At 40.8% G+C, this 17723-nt stretch overlaps 1 protein-coding gene across 1 annotated transcript in view; it reads right to left on the minus strand.

The window, feature by feature from the left end:
- The window catches only part of RFX4 (regulatory factor X4), a 95975-nt gene that overhangs the window by 489 nt on the left and 77763 nt on the right, over positions 1-17723 (minus strand). The window contains exons 16-17 of the mRNA XM_074901152.1: positions 15969-16131; positions 11425-11563 (exon numbers count right to left, since the gene is read on the minus strand). Coding sequence (XP_074757253.1) covers positions 11425-11563; positions 15969-16131 — 302 coding nt within the window. The remainder of the gene's footprint in view (positions 1-11424; positions 11564-15968; positions 16132-17723) is intronic.

Below are 17723 nucleotides of genomic sequence, written 5' to 3' on the forward strand. Positions count from 1 at the left end.
ACTTAAATATCAAATTAACTTATTGAAGAGCTAGGTACTGGTGGGTATATCTGTGAGCAGAAAAATAAATCAAATTAGTCTAAACTTTTTCTCACACCTTTTAATTGGAAACATGCTATTCAGTAAAAAACAGAGTATAAAATGTCCCAAACCCTGCTCACTCAACTGAGTTTTAAGGGAGGAGAGCAAAAGGGTCTTTATTACTGGAAAGGTGCCTTCCTTTTAAATGTTCACAAGCCACCCTGTCGGTTTCTGCAGAAAAATAGTATGGTCTGGCCTCAGAGCCAGCAGCTAATTGGAGAACTTACAAAAAGACTCAGGCAGAAGAAGAATCTCTCTATTCCCCAGCTGTTTGCAGTGACAGTTGGAAACTAGAAATCAAAGAAGTTCCAACAAATGCCTCCCACTAAGGAGAAGATGTGCTGAGGATAGCATAGGATGGGCAGGAAAACGGAGAACAGCTTTTGCCCTCTATAGCCACAGGCTGCCCAGCAACAGAAAGTAGACTGTGCTTATGAGTGCTTGCTTAACATATATTTATCTTATTGCCTGTCTTACAGGAGCAGATCATCTGTGTGCTGTGCCTAAGAAATGGCTCTTCCTGTTTTGCCCTCCTATGATCCATCTGCATCACAGAGATGATTAGGGTCCCTGTTCCACTTGACCAGCCATGGATCTTCAGAGCTTCTACATTTTACACCTTTATAACTTTTCTCAAAAAGTGTCATAATTTAAAATATCATTATCTCAATTGAGTTGTTTGTGGTATTTCCTTAACTAGAAACCTGTTGCTAAAGTAGAACTATCACCTCTTTTGATGCTCACAAACCTTGCAAGCTGCACACCAAAACTTTATATGGCTGAAGACTGTAAGACCCCTTTCCCACATTTTGGAGGGTGTAGTGGTTTGATCTCAGAGAGAAACTGAGTGCCATGTGGCCGTTCACTCACCCCTTCCCTCCCAGCACTGGGAAGGAGAAAATGAATCAAAGGGCTCAGAAATTTATACAAGGATAGGGAGGGGATCGCTCAACCATTATGGTCACAGGCAAAAGACAGTTTCATTAGGCGAAAAAAAAAGGACCTCACTTTAATTCAAAACACTAATGATAACGACACTTAACAGACAGAAGGGGAGAGTAAGAAGTGTTACTGTATCTTAAAAACATCTCTCCCCACCCCTCCCTTCTTCCCGGCTCAGCTCTGTTCCCGATACTTCTACCTCCTCCCCCAGGGATGCAGGGGCAGGGCATGGCAGCGCAGTGGGTCCAGGCTTCTTCCTGCAAAGGTGGGGGAAGCACTCTTCTGCATTCTTCCCCTGCTCCACCTGGCGTCCCTCTCACAGGACACAGCCCTCCACTCCACAAACTTTCTCTGCCGTGAGTCCTCCCCACGGGATGCATTCTTCCGGAGATGCTCTGGTGTAAGTCACCTCCACGTGCTGCGAGTCCTCCCAGCACCGAACTACAACAGCGGGGGCTCCTGCTTTCCACGGAGTCCTGGGGGTCCTCCACAGGCCACAGGCAAACCTCTGCTCCTCCGGTGACCCCATGGGCGGCAGGGGGGCAGCCCGGCTCTCTCACCATGGGATACAGGGGGGCTCTCTGCTCCGTCACACCTCCCCCCCTTCCTCCCCCTTCCTTCCACTGACCTCGGTGTTCGCAGAGGTGTCCTTATAACTCATCCTCAAAGTCTCCACTCCATCTTAGGTTCCCCTTTGAAATAGGTCATTGCAGAGACGCAGCCACCATCGCTAACTGGCTCGGCCTTGGCCAGAGGTGGGCCTGACTTGGAGCCAGGGGAGCTTTTGAGAAGCTTCTCACAGGGGCCACTGCTGCTGTAGCCCCCTCCCCTGCTACCAAAGACCACTCCACACACACAAGCCCAGCAGAGAGCCATGGGGAGAATAGCTGCTGTGGTTGTTCAGAGGAGGGAAATGGCAGTGATTCCCAAAAGGTCTCATGACATTACTCCATTGCTGGATGGAGCTGGGGTTAATCAGTTGTGAAAGTGGGTCCCCAAGGCAATTACAGCAATAACTCCATGAGGAGTTTCTGCTGACTCCCTTCAGACCGCAGCCAGGAAAGCAGCCCTGCCTTGGCAAATGTATTCAAACAGTTCACAAGCCTCAGGCAGCTCCAAAGCCACATACTGGCCACCTCTAATTAGAGAGGAGAAACAGAAGACTATTTTTGACCATCATGCTGTACTTAGTGATTTAGCATGTTCCACCACGTCCTGGGGAGACAGGCCAGTTAGCAGATGAGAAGGAATACATCCAAGCTGTACGATGCGTTATTTAGCACACACTTCTCATTGTCACAGAGACTGGATTTACCCATGCAATCAGCTGCTGAAGCAGGCTAGTGAATGGCAGCACCATACTGGACCATCAACACTTCAGCTGGTACTGCTGATACATCTATCAGAATAAGCTGTATTAGCAACACGGGCAACAATTCTATACCAGATCATCTAAATTTCCATCTTCACCCCAGAGAAAGATTTCCTTTTCAGTAGGAAAATTCAGCAGAGCTTTGGCACTGACTGCAGAAAGTCTTATATTTCTTTGCAGAAGAATCAAGTTTTCAGACTCCTTGGCTTTCCAGAAGTTTCTACTGAAGATAAGAGCTGTCAGTGCCCAGCATCAATGAAACTCAAGCTCTGAAGTTTTAAATTAGGTGATTTGAATTTAGGATTATGGTTCTCTCCTTTAACACATTAATTAAGGACAGGGCAGTGTCAAAAGACAACCAGTCTGCAAGTATTCTAAGTAAACATAAGAGGTTCCAGAAAAAGTTGAGCAATTTTAATATTTTTAACATTTGGAGACTAGCTGATAGATTTAGGGTGCTGCTTTCCTGGTCTGTACTGGCAATACATGAACATCATTTTCATGCAGTGACTGTTGACTGCCTTTGCCTGAACATCTTCATGAGCAAAGCTCTTGTCATAATGAATACAGAGGAAACAAGTTGTCTTATGATTCGTTATAGCTTCAGAGCTGAATTCATCTCACCTAACTTTAGTTATCCAGAAGTTAGGTATCTAATAAAAGTGAGTCATCTGAGCTTTTTCTACAGCCACTGGAAGAGTTTATCAAACTTCAAGATAAATACTTATGATGGAAGATGAGCAGTCCTCAGAAGATAGCTCTTTTCTTCCTCCTGTTCCATGATGTAATCCATTAGTTAGGTTGGCTCGAGTTAAATAAAAATCCTTCTTCCATAGCCGTCAGATCCATAAGTTGTTTTTCCTGGCTGGTCTCAAATGTCCCACTAATGACTATGTAGAAAATGTTTTGAGATGGTAGGAGTCAGGACCAGCATGGGTCATTGGGAAAAAACCACATCACAGAAAGAATACATTTTAAAATTTCTGTTTTCTCTATGTCACTTGTGGAGCTGCAAGATGTGGGAGAAACTAGAAACATTATTCTTTGTCTTCAGTAGTGTTTCACTTCATACCAATTATCATGGTCTTTGCCTTTATTACCCATCAACCTATACCTGAAGTCACTGTAGGTTCCTGTATTAAAGAATATACTTACAACAAGATTAATCTAGACTTTTGCCATAACACACCAGTGATAATCTCTTGTCTTTTTCCAAATGAAATAATTGATCTACTCTGTTGTTAACCATGACAGAAACCTCTGCCATCCTGATTTAGTGCAATTTTCCTCTGAGGCTGTGAAACTGAGGTTGTGACTTGCAACAGGAGAATCACCTGCTTTCAAATCCCTTACAAATGTCAAGAGAAAGCCATGGCTTCAGCTGGGATAATTTGCTACTTGATAATTTGTAGACTGCAAAAATTTCATCTATGAGAAAGAGAAACAAAACAAACTCTGGGAATACTCTGGCGGGTCTCCTGATTGTACATGGCATTATGTGGGGAAGCCACGTAACATCTTTTAGGTAGTTTGGACACACAAAACCTGTGCTGTTGGGGAGATGAAACCTTGGCTCCCAGAATGACCTTCAGGATGCATTGAAAAGGAAAGATAATCCTCCTCCTATCTGCAGTCAAGAGGCCATGCTAAGTCTTACTAAGAAGGCAGGGCTAATGGCTGTGCATGAGGGGAAGGATACAGTGTGCTGCTTTTACTTTTCATCAAGTGCACCCGATGCAGCTGTGTTTATGAATGTGTCATGAATGTAAAAAGAATAATTGCTTGAAAATAACATGGACTCTAAATATCTAGTATTTTACAATAAATTCTGTTATGACTGAATGCAAGATGGAAAGTTTTGTAATGGTAGGTCAGCTAATCGCAAATGACTCAGTGACTTCTTTTTCCCTACAGTGAAGAGACTATTGAAAGACAATATTTTTAAAGTACTCATTGGCCCCTGCCTGACTATTAACTCACCCAATGAAGCATCTATTCAGCCTTGTTGGAGTGTCCAAAGCATAGCCATCTGGGCGGATGCCTGCCCATGCTGCCTGAATCACCTTTCACACTCTACATCCGGTTTAATGAAGAGTGCTTAAGCATGCTGAACTCAAAACACTGGGGCCTAGTGATCTTTGCCAGATATAAAAGCGACATTTGTTGGAGGGCTCTTGACAGGAAATTACCATTTTCTGGGTTAACTCACACTTGCTGCTACTGCTGCCATTAGACCTAGACAAGAAGCCCTTTAAGACTGGAACACTTTGAGCAGATTATTGTTAAGGGCTTGCTCAAAAATGTAAAATTAATTCAATTTCTTGTAGTATTATTTTAGAAAATACAACGTTAAATATGTCCTCCCATGAAGTGAAGACTGAGTTCCTGCAGTGTGAGGATGGAGAATAATCTCTTTATTCTTATACTCAACTCACTGACTGATTATGCATGGAGGTGAAAGGTGTCTCTGTCCAAACAGCAAAATATTTTTCTTATGAATGTGGTTCTGACTTTACACTGCATTAGCTCACACTTTTGCAGAATGCTTCAAGTTAATGTTGTATGTTAGCCACTACTTTAGGACTTTCAAATAACTCCTACCAGAAAAACTGGCTATAATTTAACTTCATAAAAATATGCTTAAAATTTCAAAAAAATGACATAATCAAAACCATTATTTACTGCATCTTTATCCATTTGATCCATTTCTCCACAAATTGAAGCTCACTGAATATTTGTCAAATAGGTTGGGTGAAACTTTTGACTCATTCTAAGTGCTTTTGGTACTTTTGGGAGTGGCATTTGTAGCCTTATGAAAATGCTATTTGTGATTATTTAAAAAGAAGTTACAACATCTGTTTCCTGTTACATTCAGTACATAATTACTTCAATTACGTTCTAACAATCTCAAGTCCGTTATGAAGCCATACAGCTAGGAACAATGATTCTTGTTGCATGGGTGGGATCTGGATAGCTTTTTTTCTTTCTGTCATTACTAGCTGTTTGATGACAGAGTGGTTATTGGGAAGGGTATATTATTCTTAGTGAGTGTGCTGATATAGTCATAAGCTTATACTGTGTATGTGCTGGCAGACAAGAACTTTTTCCCTTCTCTTTTATTGTGATGTAGGTGGGTCAGAACAGCATGAATGGACACTAAATATGAGCTTTGTCTGGAAAAGGAGTTCTTTGGCTTTTCCACTGTAACAAAACCCAATTACTACTTTCTTCCAGTACCGCCCCTATGAAATCTTGCTGTGGAGGCATATGAAGGGAAGTGAAGATGTGGTTAGGTAGAATTGTGGCAAGCGACATTGCACAGAGAAATTAAGTGGTGCTGCAACACATAGGGAATTTCTGGGAAGTTATGTGAGACCACTTCAGTCCTCAGAGCAGTTTAGGACAGTCAAACACTGTCTTAAAGCTCCTTTAACTCTGGCCCCAATACTGTGTTCTGAGAGGTGCAGACCCAACCTAATGCTTAACAGCAGATTGTACTACTGCAGTGTTTTCCAGGCTGGTTTGTTCTGTCCAGACCATGGAAGTCAACCACACTCTTCATAAATCAAATTTGACAACAACAAAACATCAGCACAAGCACTTGCTTATACAAATGTGCACCTCCCACTCCCAGAAGTTGATTAGTCCCTCTTAAGGACAGAGTGCTGGTTCAGGAATAGCTGACCCTCGCTATGTTCTTGAGTGCAATAGGAGATAGCTTGAAAGCAGCAAAAATTGGTTGTCTTTAAGGTGGGAACTGCATCTCGAGGAACAAAAAGGGAGACACTATCTTGCCACTTCTGTGGTGTTCTGTTAAGTACCTCCACCTGAGATATGCCATTTGGAGGTGGCTACTCCATCTTGGATGTGAAAAGGAAGAAAAGGTAAAATAAGGCTGTATGCAACATGGGATCTAGGAGTGCTTCCCAGATCTAAGTGGCTGATCTGGCAGCTTCTTGACTGAATTCCTCCTACCTACTCTGAGATCAGGTTCGCACAGAAAGGCTGGAGTGGAGTTGCAGCTCCAGCAAGTTCCCTGTTCAGCACAACTGAGAGAACAGGACGTCCGTGTGCCCACCAGACTACACCTACCTTGCAGTGCACCTACAGTTCTTACATAACTTCTGTGTGTAGAGCATCCATCACAGGAGAAACTAAACAGACTCTTAGGTCTGGAAAAGAGGTGACAGGAAGCAGGTGGGACGAATGATGCAGAGCTATGTCTCAAATGGTGAGAGTATATAAATAGGAAATGAGTATTCCCTATTCCTCATCACCCCCAAAATAGGGTACCCAATAAAATCACACAATAACAGGCTTAAATTTAACAAGTGAAAGTATTTTTCATACAACCTATCCTTAAGAAGTCTGTAGGTATAACAAAGCTCAAAGAAGAAAAAAACCTCAAAGACAGGGGAACGGACAGTGGTTTGCTACAAAATACAGTAGTCCGGCTGCTGCTTTCTACTCAGGATGTCCCTAGTTCTGCTCTTGCCAAACACAGTGTGGTTATGCTGGTGAAATGACCATTCTCTACCTATGCTATTTCTAAGACTTCTTCCACACATTCATTTCTGGCCATTGTTGGAGATAGGACCTGGATAAAGGGACTTGCAATATGATTCACTACAGCCATGCGTTACTTACACATATATTGTATGTTTGCTGGTTTTCGTACTGCATAAACAGTGATGCACATTCATATGATGGGCATCTTTATATGTTACCAGATATATTAAAATATAAAAATATATATTAATGCAGATTTCTCTAATTACTCTTCCTACTAGAAGTGTTATCCTTGTGATTTACAAAGAAAAATTGCTGCAGCATGTATTACTTTATGTTTAAGGAAGAGGTGGAATGATGTGAGTTGAAATATTTACGGATAGGCTGAAAGAGGATCAAGTCCTGTCCAACTGGGGTGAAACTTGCAGCCAAAAGCTGTGATCAAAAGCCAGTCAAACATATATTGTGGAGGTGGATAAGGTGGTGACACTGTGAAGGGGTTACCTTTGAAGGGGATACCTCTCTGGTAAACTTGACATAGGTTCACAGGAACACTAAGAGACTTTTAGACAGAGTTGTCTATTTTATACCCTGGCATCTGGTACCTAAAACTACACAGGCAGACAACTGATGAAACATGAAGTCAGTATACATGTGTTTATGTACACAGATTACTCAGTCCCCTTCTGAAAGATGGTAGAGCAGCATCATAGGATTGTATGCACTTACACACTATGGCTTAGAGAATTAGGTAGTAACAAATCAATCTGTACATCATTTATTTTTCTTTTGTGTGCCAGGCTCCTGGCCAGTAAGCCAAGTCAAGAAATGAGCAATTGGGCCTGGAGTTACAAGGAAGCAACTGTTCTGAGAACTATTCACAGATGCTGATGAAAGAAAAAAAATAATTCAGATTAATACCAAGGTTTGAACAGACTGTGCCTGTCAGCAAAAAGACTCTTAGCCATCAGTGGGGATTAGTCAGCCTACGCTGCCAGAAGGAGCCAGTTTTAGGCTTATGCTAGGTTAGTAGCTGCTGATATTACTTTCAGTAGAACATTTACTCCCCTATAAGGTTTTTTACAAGCCATCTCCTCCTTTTTTTTTTGCCTTCTTGTCCATCTGAGAGTCACTGATCTTTCTGAAAGTATGAGCTACTTATCAAAATTTCTATTTAGTCCAAAGTCACAAGACACCACATTCCTCTGTGAGCCAAGGTAAGGTCCAAGACTCCCTCAGAGATGGGAGATTATTGTTATCTCAGGGGTTCTCACCAGTCTGTTACAGGATGGGGTGTGAGTGAGCATGGAGCTGTGACACGTCGTGCTTCAGTGATATCAGCCTTAGCAACTACTGCTGTCTCATTTCCTCTAACCCTGGGGGTTCAAATTATCCAGAAGTTAACATGGACTCTCAATAACATGGACTGGCCGCTGGTTAAGTGAGATAGGCTTGGCTTGGGACCCCCACCTGTAGTTGACAAGAACTGTACATAGTACAAGGTCTACAGTTGTATTACTTATACCCCAGCACAGCCCCACCATAAGGATTCCAATGACGAAACCACAGCAGACATCCTAAACTCAATACATTGCAACCATCATTGTACTGTCAGGTTGGGATCAACATGTTGTTACATGTTGGCAAATGCAATTTAAAAGGTCACTCATTCCCTTCCCCTTTCCCAGCTGTTCAGTTCCCCACTTCAACTAGATAGAAGTTACTTGCTCCATCTCTTTTGCTCCAATTCCACTTTTTTAATTGATGGTCTGTAAATTGTATCTGTGAAATGATCCATCTTAAAGTTCTACTAAACAAACAAACAAAAAAATCAAGCACAACTCTCTTTTCTTCTTTAGGTACATTGCTCTGGGATGAAAAATAGACTCAAAATAACAGACCTGATAAAACCTGGGGTATGTTTCTCTCTTCCACATGAAAAGGGTGGACATGGTGTTCTTTGAGACCAAAAAAGTAATTTATAGCTGCAGCCTGAAACCCACCTTTATTATATGTCACCTGTTTTGGCTCAGACCCTGTCTGGGACAAGGGCTCTATCTGATTACATGCTTGTAGAGGAGAACTTACCCCACACAGATTTTTTTTCTTAGCAGTTAATCTCTAGACATGATCCTGAAGAGCATGATAGAATATTAGCTAAAGCTGAGCCAGAGTTCTATATTTGGACTGAATGTAGATTACAACAAAGAGTTCTTTTGAAGAGTTACGGTCAATGCCTCCTCTTCTTGACTGATTACCACAGCCATACATATGACATCTCCTCTGATTTCAGTATAGTGGCAGCTGTTTATATATTCATTGCAAATTTGGCTTCCTATATTTTGATTTTACAATGTCATGAGTCCTACTACAATTCCTTGCACCGTGTTCCCTTAGAAAGTCTGCTAGAAAAAGAGTAGTTCCCTGACATCTTATTAGGTTTTACAGGCAACAATATATTATGAACTTTTGTTAGTTAAAAGTAGCTACGAAAGGAATTATCAGGGCGGGCATTATAGAAGCTCACTTATACCTAAAAGGAATGTCAGCAAATTCCATATTAAAATTATTCAAGAATTTAAGATTATTTTTGAAAGTAGGTTTTCAGTTTGTAGCTCCTTTCAATACAGAATGAGCACATTGATAGGATTTTGTTAGCTGTGTCCTGCTGTGAGATTCTATCTCAGTTTACAAGCAGCATAAGAAAGAACATGCTAAATACAGGTTGAAATAATTTTGCTCTGAAGTGCTATCATTAAAGCATAGCTGTTTGTCCAGTGTGTCCGGGACAGTTCAAGGGCTAGCAAGAGAAATCTGACATCTGCACCTGTAGAGACAGCCTCCTACAGTATGAAAAATATTTGCATGATTTTAATGTATGTTACTATTTCCATATAACATGTTAACCGGGACATGAGCAAACTACAAATGTATTGATCTTGCTTTGTTTAATCTATTCCTTGCTTAACTTATGCTGTTTATGTCAGTGTGACAAAGACAGTTGTCAGAGGGTAGAAAGAAACTCCTTGTGCAATAGCATTTCTAAACAGTAAAAGCCTAATTCTCCATTTTACATACAGATTCATGACCATTTCAGAACCAGCACTCATGTGGGTTTTCTGTAGTAAAGGACAAGAGAGATTAAAGAAAATTGGTGACTCAATTTAAAGTCAGAAAGTGATGAATTTTGGAAAAAAAAAAATCTTGAGATAACAGGGTAAGGCCTGTATTGAAAAACCAATATATACAAACCTATCAGAGGACACTGTACTTAAATGTTCACTCACTGTTTCTACTAAAGATACAGAAGCTGCAACAACTCCCAAACAAATTGTCACACCTCGTCTTTCTGATGGACCAGGTGCTACACAAATAGGTGAGAAGTTGTAGAGTTTTTCTTTTCATAAGTTAGGGAGCCATTGCTGAGCTGGTCCAAAGGAGCATGTTGGAGTTGTATAAGACAAGTAGATTTCAAAAACCTTTAAGGAGATCAATACCTTTATTCTTACCTTGGGAAAATGAGGGGTAAAAAAGAGAAATTGCTACTCTGAGATCACCTGGCAGACTGATGCCAAAGACCAGAATGAGATGAAGGTTTTGAGTGTTCTAGTCCAAAGCACTATCAAATTCACATCTGGTATGAAAATGTTTTAATCCAGTGATGGGAGTTAAGCATGGTGGTCCCTAATATACTTGTATAAATTTCCAGTAGATAAACCATAAGAGGTGCCATGTGGGTGGAATAACCCTATGCCATCACCTCCTCCTGTACCCACCTTTTGCAAATCTTACAGCAGAGAGCAACTTCCTACACTGTGGAAGCATCAGTTGCATGATATACTAAAGCCATCCTACAGTTGTATTACTTTTGAACTGTTGCCAAATATCATCTTCCCACTTAATCTCCCTTGGTTTCTACTGGCTCACTTTCTGAACTGCAATAGTGATCTGAAATAGTTATTGACATAATTTCTCAACATTATAGTAGGGAACTATGGCATACAGATTAAACAGAACCTCTTTGCAATGGTGTTCTGAAGCTATTCAAACTGTCTTCAGAACTCACATTTTTGGCAAATTCCTAAACATATGTATTCTCAAAAGCAGAGGCCACAGAAGAATTCACTATGGTCTCTGCATTTTCTTACAACTATATGAAAACACTTTTATTTCTTGTTAGGAATCTTTTCCTGTTCCTAACACATAAGAAACATACAACTAATTATATTCATTTTTGTTTCAGCTACTCCTAAACACATAAACACTTTCTATGATCCAGACTGCTAGATGTTAGAGTTTAGTACAACCTACAGCTACTTCTGATAAAAGAATATCCACCAGAATGAAAAGATATCTGGGTAATATTAGAAAAGAAAAAAATTAGAGACCATCAATGCATCAATGACTACACTGACGACAGCTTATTGAGTCAGACAGCTAATATACTGATAAGAAAATTACAAGCACAGCTTTAGTTAAAATGTTAGAGCAAGCATTGTCAAATAATAAATCCAACTTACCTGTGAAGAGCTTCTGTGGTAAGCTGAGTAGTGAAGGGGTCCAGAAATAGCAGTATCATGTGGCAAGGATGGATACTGACTCTGCATTGGATGGGGATGCTGGTTGCTATAGCTACCATAGTTGTAACTTCCGCTGTATCTAAAATCCATTTAAAAACAGTATTTAGCATGCATAATTGTTGTATTGCCACTAACAATTCTATAGATTTAGAGACATAGTTTTACTTTTTTGCATAGGAGAATGAAATTTTAAATAATCTTTTTTAAAAAGGTATTTCCCAGATCAACTGGAAAGCAGAAGCCTCTTAGAGAAATGACGTGTTCAGCACAACAAATAGAGACTCAGCATGTTTCTCTGACTAGTTTTAAACTGCAGACTCATTTGTGCACTTTCTAAGGAGAAAGTGTCTTTCCTTTTTATTATTATTTTATTGCCATGTTCCTCATAAATTGATATGCAGGCTGAGGAAGTATGGTAAGATTTGATTTAAAGAACTACACTGTGGAGTTCAGCTATCTCCTTGCCCTGGGGTCAGATGTTCCTTTTCTGGGAGGAAGAGAAAGATGTATTAATTTGCATCTGAAGCACACAACATACAGCTTTAGCACAGCTGACTAAGGAATAGAGTGGGATTTGAGGCTGGAGAACATGCCTACTTTCTTCTTTCATCCCAATCCCTTGTCTAGGGACAGCCAGGAATAAAGGAGGGAGCAGTTTCCTTAGCTATAAGAAACTGCAGGGTCAGTGTTTGCTGGCCACCATTATTTGAGTCATTCACTTGCAGGAGGTGCATGGACACTTTCTGCAACCTCCCCATCTTTGTGTAGCCATGTGAACATTTGATGCTAATTCAGCACAGAAGTTTAAAGACTTTTAAAAGATATGCTATTGAAATGAAACACAAACAATGAGAAATAAACAGGGTAACAAATTCATTGTGAGAAAGGGAAGAATTATTTCTACAGACTTTTTATGGAAGGTTCAATGTAATTTTTACACTGGGTAGAGTTTAAACTACTATTCTATTATGGTATTCTAGAGACACATGTCATGTCTTACACCAGCCAAACCAGCAGCTTCAAAATGAGAGCAGAGAACCCCCTCCGAAAACATTTTCATGACATAAGGCCCTATGTCCACCTTCATTGTTCAACACTGAGCTCTCATTCTTATATTCACTTGTGCATAGCTGTAAATGAGTGGTTTCCATAATCGACCTCAGACAAGCTGTTGGTCACATGATACAATTTTGATAGTCTCTCTGTGGAGAGCAGGGGAGGGAGGAATGGCTATGTCGTAGAGCTGTTTCACACTGTGGTAGGCAGACATCTTGTGTTTTAATACTTCAACATGATAGACTTGTAAGCAAAATCTGCAAGATCTGCATAATGCCAGCATTTTGCAGTGCAGCCTTCCCTGCTTGAAGTAGATGCTTGCCTATCTAGTCCCTCCTGTTGTTCAGACTCACAAACAAAGCCAAGTCCTGTAAGGCAGCGTTTGCACTTCATGCTTTCTCTAGTCACGAAGGATGCTATGCCCTAGTCTGGAATCTGTTGATCTTGTCTCTTCCATTCAAACACTCATCACTTTTGGCTTCAATTCTCTTGAGCATGGAGTTATAAAGTTTCTTATCCTAATCTCTATTGTGTACTTCTGGTCCAGGAAGCTTCCTCTGTCTCTCAGGAGAGAGAGCACTGAGGACGTGAGAAGGAGATGACCATGCTCCTCAAGACTAGTATTTTCCTGCCTATCTGAAAGTGCTTGGCCGAGGAACCCTACATCTCTCAGAAAACGTACCTGAAAAATCCAGTAAAAATGTTTCCTGCCCAGTACCATGTCTTACAGTGACTACTGAACCACATCTATAGTCACTGAGTAGTGAGGACAATACAGAGACGGCATGTCTTTGGGGAAGTCCAGCTGGGAACTGGCAGTTACTCTGGAGTCTGGCAGCTATGATTCAGAAAGAATTGTCGGTTGATAATACAGAGAATAATGCAAAGTCCTGCATCTGCAACATCATAACTCCTGCAGTGGTACAGGGGCCACTTGGAGAGAAAGCAGCTTTGCTGAAAACTGTCTGAAAGTTCTGGTGGACAAAAAGTTGAACATGAGTCACCAGCACGCACTTGCAATGAAGACCACCAGCTACATACTGGGCTGTAGTAGCAGGAGTGTGGATAGCAGGCCTAAAGAACCAATTATTCTTCTCTATTTGGCACTTGGGAGACCACATCTTTAGCACGGTGCAATGTTTTTGGCTCTCTGCTGTAAAAAGGACATTGACCTACTGGAGTGGGTCTAGTGGAGAGACATTAAGCCAGATAGGGGGCTGAAGCATGATTTACAGGAAGAGGACTGGGTTTGTCCATCCTTAAAAAGAGAGACAAAGGGATGATCTACAAATATCTAACAGGACGGTATAGACCAGCTAGAGGCAAACTCTTCTCAGAAGTGTACAGTGACAGGGTGAGAGGCAACAGACACAAGCTGGAACAAGGAAAATTCAAATTATTTCTATTTTCTTCTATTAATACCAGAAATTTACAGCCCTGAGACCCCACATGTGTGGAGACTACCATTGTGGATTTAGAAGATTTACTGGAGTGAGCTAGAGTAGATTATGGACCTTGTGTTATTCTCAAATTTCACAAATCTACACTAGTATTGCTTGCTATAAGTCTTGTTTTAATAATGGGGAACGGATCATGTAGCCCTTTCCTCATTTCTGGTAACATGCATTTGGCCTTAATTTTTATATTACAGGGAGCAGTTTTTATCATTGAACTTACACTTTATTTTCTATAACTAGTCAGAAGCAAATAAAGGGTATGTACAAATGAATCCAACAGTCTATATTTCACTCTATAACAGTCTATATCCAGTTCTCTTTTGGGAACTACTAGGGCTTTACATTGCTCCAAGGCTTCAGTTCTTAAATGTCTTTACATTGTGGAATATAATGGTATAGACCACTCTGATCTTGTAGGTATTCTCTATCTCAAGACAGTTTGGAGCCTTTATATTTCACAGAGGCTCATGTTTAGTGTGCAAGACTGGTAGGAGGTCCAGCAGAACTACTGTTAGGAAACTTTCAGGTATGCTGGGTGGCTAAGAGTCTGTGTTTGGTGGGAAATGCAGCAGCAGAATGGCTCATGGCCTCCATACTGTTAATGCTCTCTGCTGGGCCCTCTGTATGGGAGTGAGGCGCAGTCTCAATGGCTACAGCAGCTGCTCACTCCATTTCTTGCTTCTCCAGAAACATGGAAATCTTAGTGCAGACTTTGATCTCTCTTTCTTTCTTTCCAGGGCAGCCATCTGTTTGAATCTTGCATATAAGATGTCTTATTTTTTCTTTTCCTCTCTGAAGATATATTTCTTTAATGCTTTTAAACAAGCTCTGTCTTTAATCTGTGACTGTAACTTCCATAAGAATTATATAATTACTCTTGTGCTTCAAAACATCATGGATGAGGTCACCGGATTTCCCCACAAACATTTCTTCAGGAATATGGCTCTATAGCCTGTCACATTAGACTCAAATCATATAAAAACTTGATTTTTCTGTAGATCCAAATAAGTACAAATTGTTATGAAGCAAACAATTTTTAATAGTACTATATAGAGGGCAAATGAGATCAGGAAGTCTTTGTGACAGAAGCCATGTAAATGCAGATTAACAGAGGCCCTATCCCTATCAGTTTACAAAGTCATTTTCAGACAAGAAGGCAGATGTCACTGAAATGTTTAGAAGCATCACCAAAATTTTTATATCCATGTGTCACATGTAAAATCAAATTGCAATAGAAGTCAGATTATAGAATTCTTTGTTGCTTTTCAGAATAATTGATTCACCTAGATTAAAAAGTTTCCTCAAATCACCACCCAGAGGCAAGAGATTCCTTTAGGAACAAGGAATTCTCACATATATACAGGTATATATGTTACATATGCACTGCCTTACTGTGGGCTGTTCTAATTCTTGCATCCTGTTAGCTCCTGAACCTCCCTGCTGCCCTATTTCTAGCTCCACCAAGCAATCATACTGCTGGATAGGAGAGATGTTCCATACCTCCATATCCAGGTTGTTCCAGTAAGGGTTTAGCAGTGACATGCAAACAGAAATCCAAACCTAACCACATCCAAGAGAGAAGGAGATGCGGGGTTCAGTCTTCCACACTGGGAAAGCACTTGTGCAAGGTTAATGAGCATGCAGTGAGACTGAGGAACTTGGTAAAGTTTCTTGAACCTCTTGCATCAGGTCAGCATCTGAGTATTAACTAATTTTGCTATGTGCCTGGCCCTTCTCCATCAATTATTTTGTGATTGTTTCTTTCTAGTCATGGATTAAATGAGATTATAAAATTGAGACAGAATATAATCATACAACAATAACAACAGCCAAAGAATAATGATACCAGCATCTTTGCAATACAGACTTACTACATCAAGAAACAGATTTCACTTTGTTTCCAAAAAACCCCTAAGCATAAGTTAATACTAAAATCACAAAACCCCTCCAAGACCCTGGGAAGTGACTTACCCGTGTTCTTCTCTGTGGGGATAAACAGGTATCCGGTGTGTGACAGATGATGATGGTACATGCGGACTTCTCATGCAGGGCAGCTGTTGGGAATTTTCAGCAGGGGACCCAGCAGCTGTTGTCACAGTATAGGTGAGTGACCACGTGTAAGATTGCATAGCTCCTGCAGACAAACAGCATTAAAGGAAGACAGCTAACATGGGTTGTCATTCATAGAGGTCTTATGCTTTGAGATGCTTACAGGAAAGCAGCATAACAGATACAGATAATGGAAACAGAACCAACCAAAGTGAACAAGACTATTATGCTGGAGGCATAAATAAAAATACAAATAGATCAGCTGGAGTGTGCAAAGATCCAGAGGTAAGAGACATATGTGGAATAGCTCAGACTGTGAACTTTCAGTGTGGTATTGTACTTCGAGGCTATCATTTTTCAGAAAAACTGGGATAGGACTTAGAAATGGAGGAACACCAGTACTAATATTTCTCAGGCATGATGCACCAAACCCTGAGGTCTCCCTCACATGAAGCAGGCTGCTGGCTTCTTTAGCTCTGAAGTTGATCAGGCCTGGAGTGAGGCAGTAAGTATAATTAGAACAATGAAGGATTCGAAAAAGATGGGTGTTATGCAAATAAATGTCTTGAATCCTTTTGCTGTTTGTTTCACCCAGCTAGGTACCAGCTTTTGTGGGGGCAAGACAGTGGTAGATCTCCAAATTGTAACAAATTTATTGACAGAAATAGCCTAGCTGTTTTCTTCCTGCAAATAATGTTTCTTTCTTCTTTCGAGGTGGCAGGGACTGGACTTAATTTATTTTTTCATGTAGAACATTTGTGGGAAGAGCAAAGCTAAGAAGTGGGTTTTCCATTTTGCTTGGAAGGTGCTGAGTTTTTTAATCATCCTGATCCCTTCCAGGCAGGAACTCCAGATTCATGAGCCAGCTGCTGAGAAACCTTTGTCCTTTGCACACACCCCTTTCACTCAGGAGGCTGACAGATCCATTGTTCCAGTATAACATAGCTCTTGCTGGAGGTCATGACCATACTGGCTGAGATTACCCTGCAAATGAGGACCAGAACACTGAATTTAACCCAATGTGAACACTAGTTTGGGGGTCTCTGGGCACTCTTGACTCTTTTTCAGTAACTAAAAGGAATTGCAGGAGGTGACTTGGTTTTTTCAGTGTGAATTCTAGGACTTCCTGTAGTATGAAAGCGTCTAATTCAGTGGGGGAAGTGATTGTATTACCAGGTCTGTGTCCACTCCATGGCTTTGGGGAATGAAAAGCCTATCTCATATGTGCATAATTTTCTTCAGGTGTGTGTGATTTTATTTGGCAAAATCAGACAAATAATTTTTTGAAATGGAAGATGCTTAATTCTGGGTGTAAACGAAGGCATTCTGGACTTCACAAGTCCAGCTTGAAATATTCCAGCAGGGTGTGATTTGGTGCTCTTACAGTAGAGACATCTTTGGATGTGTTATGATCAAGGATATTTGTTCTAGGCCTATTTTCACATGCCTGCATTTTCTGTCACAGACTCTTGAATTTTCAGTCTTTTATGTCCTCACATTGAAGAGGACCACTGAGATCCCTGAGACCAAAGAGGAGGCATACACATTTGAGCTAGAACATCAGTGCTACTGTGGCTATGAGCAGTCATGGTTCCTTGAGTTGAGGAAGAGTGTTTAAGGAAGCCTACCTTCACTAGAAAAACCAGTTTATGTGGAAGAGGCCTAAACTACTTATGT

The sequence above is a fragment of the Athene noctua genome, chromosome 3 (genome assembly GCF_965140245.1).
Source record: "Athene noctua chromosome 3, bAthNoc1.hap1.1, whole genome shotgun sequence".
Taxonomy (NCBI): Eukaryota; Metazoa; Chordata; class Aves; order Strigiformes; family Strigidae; genus Athene; species Athene noctua.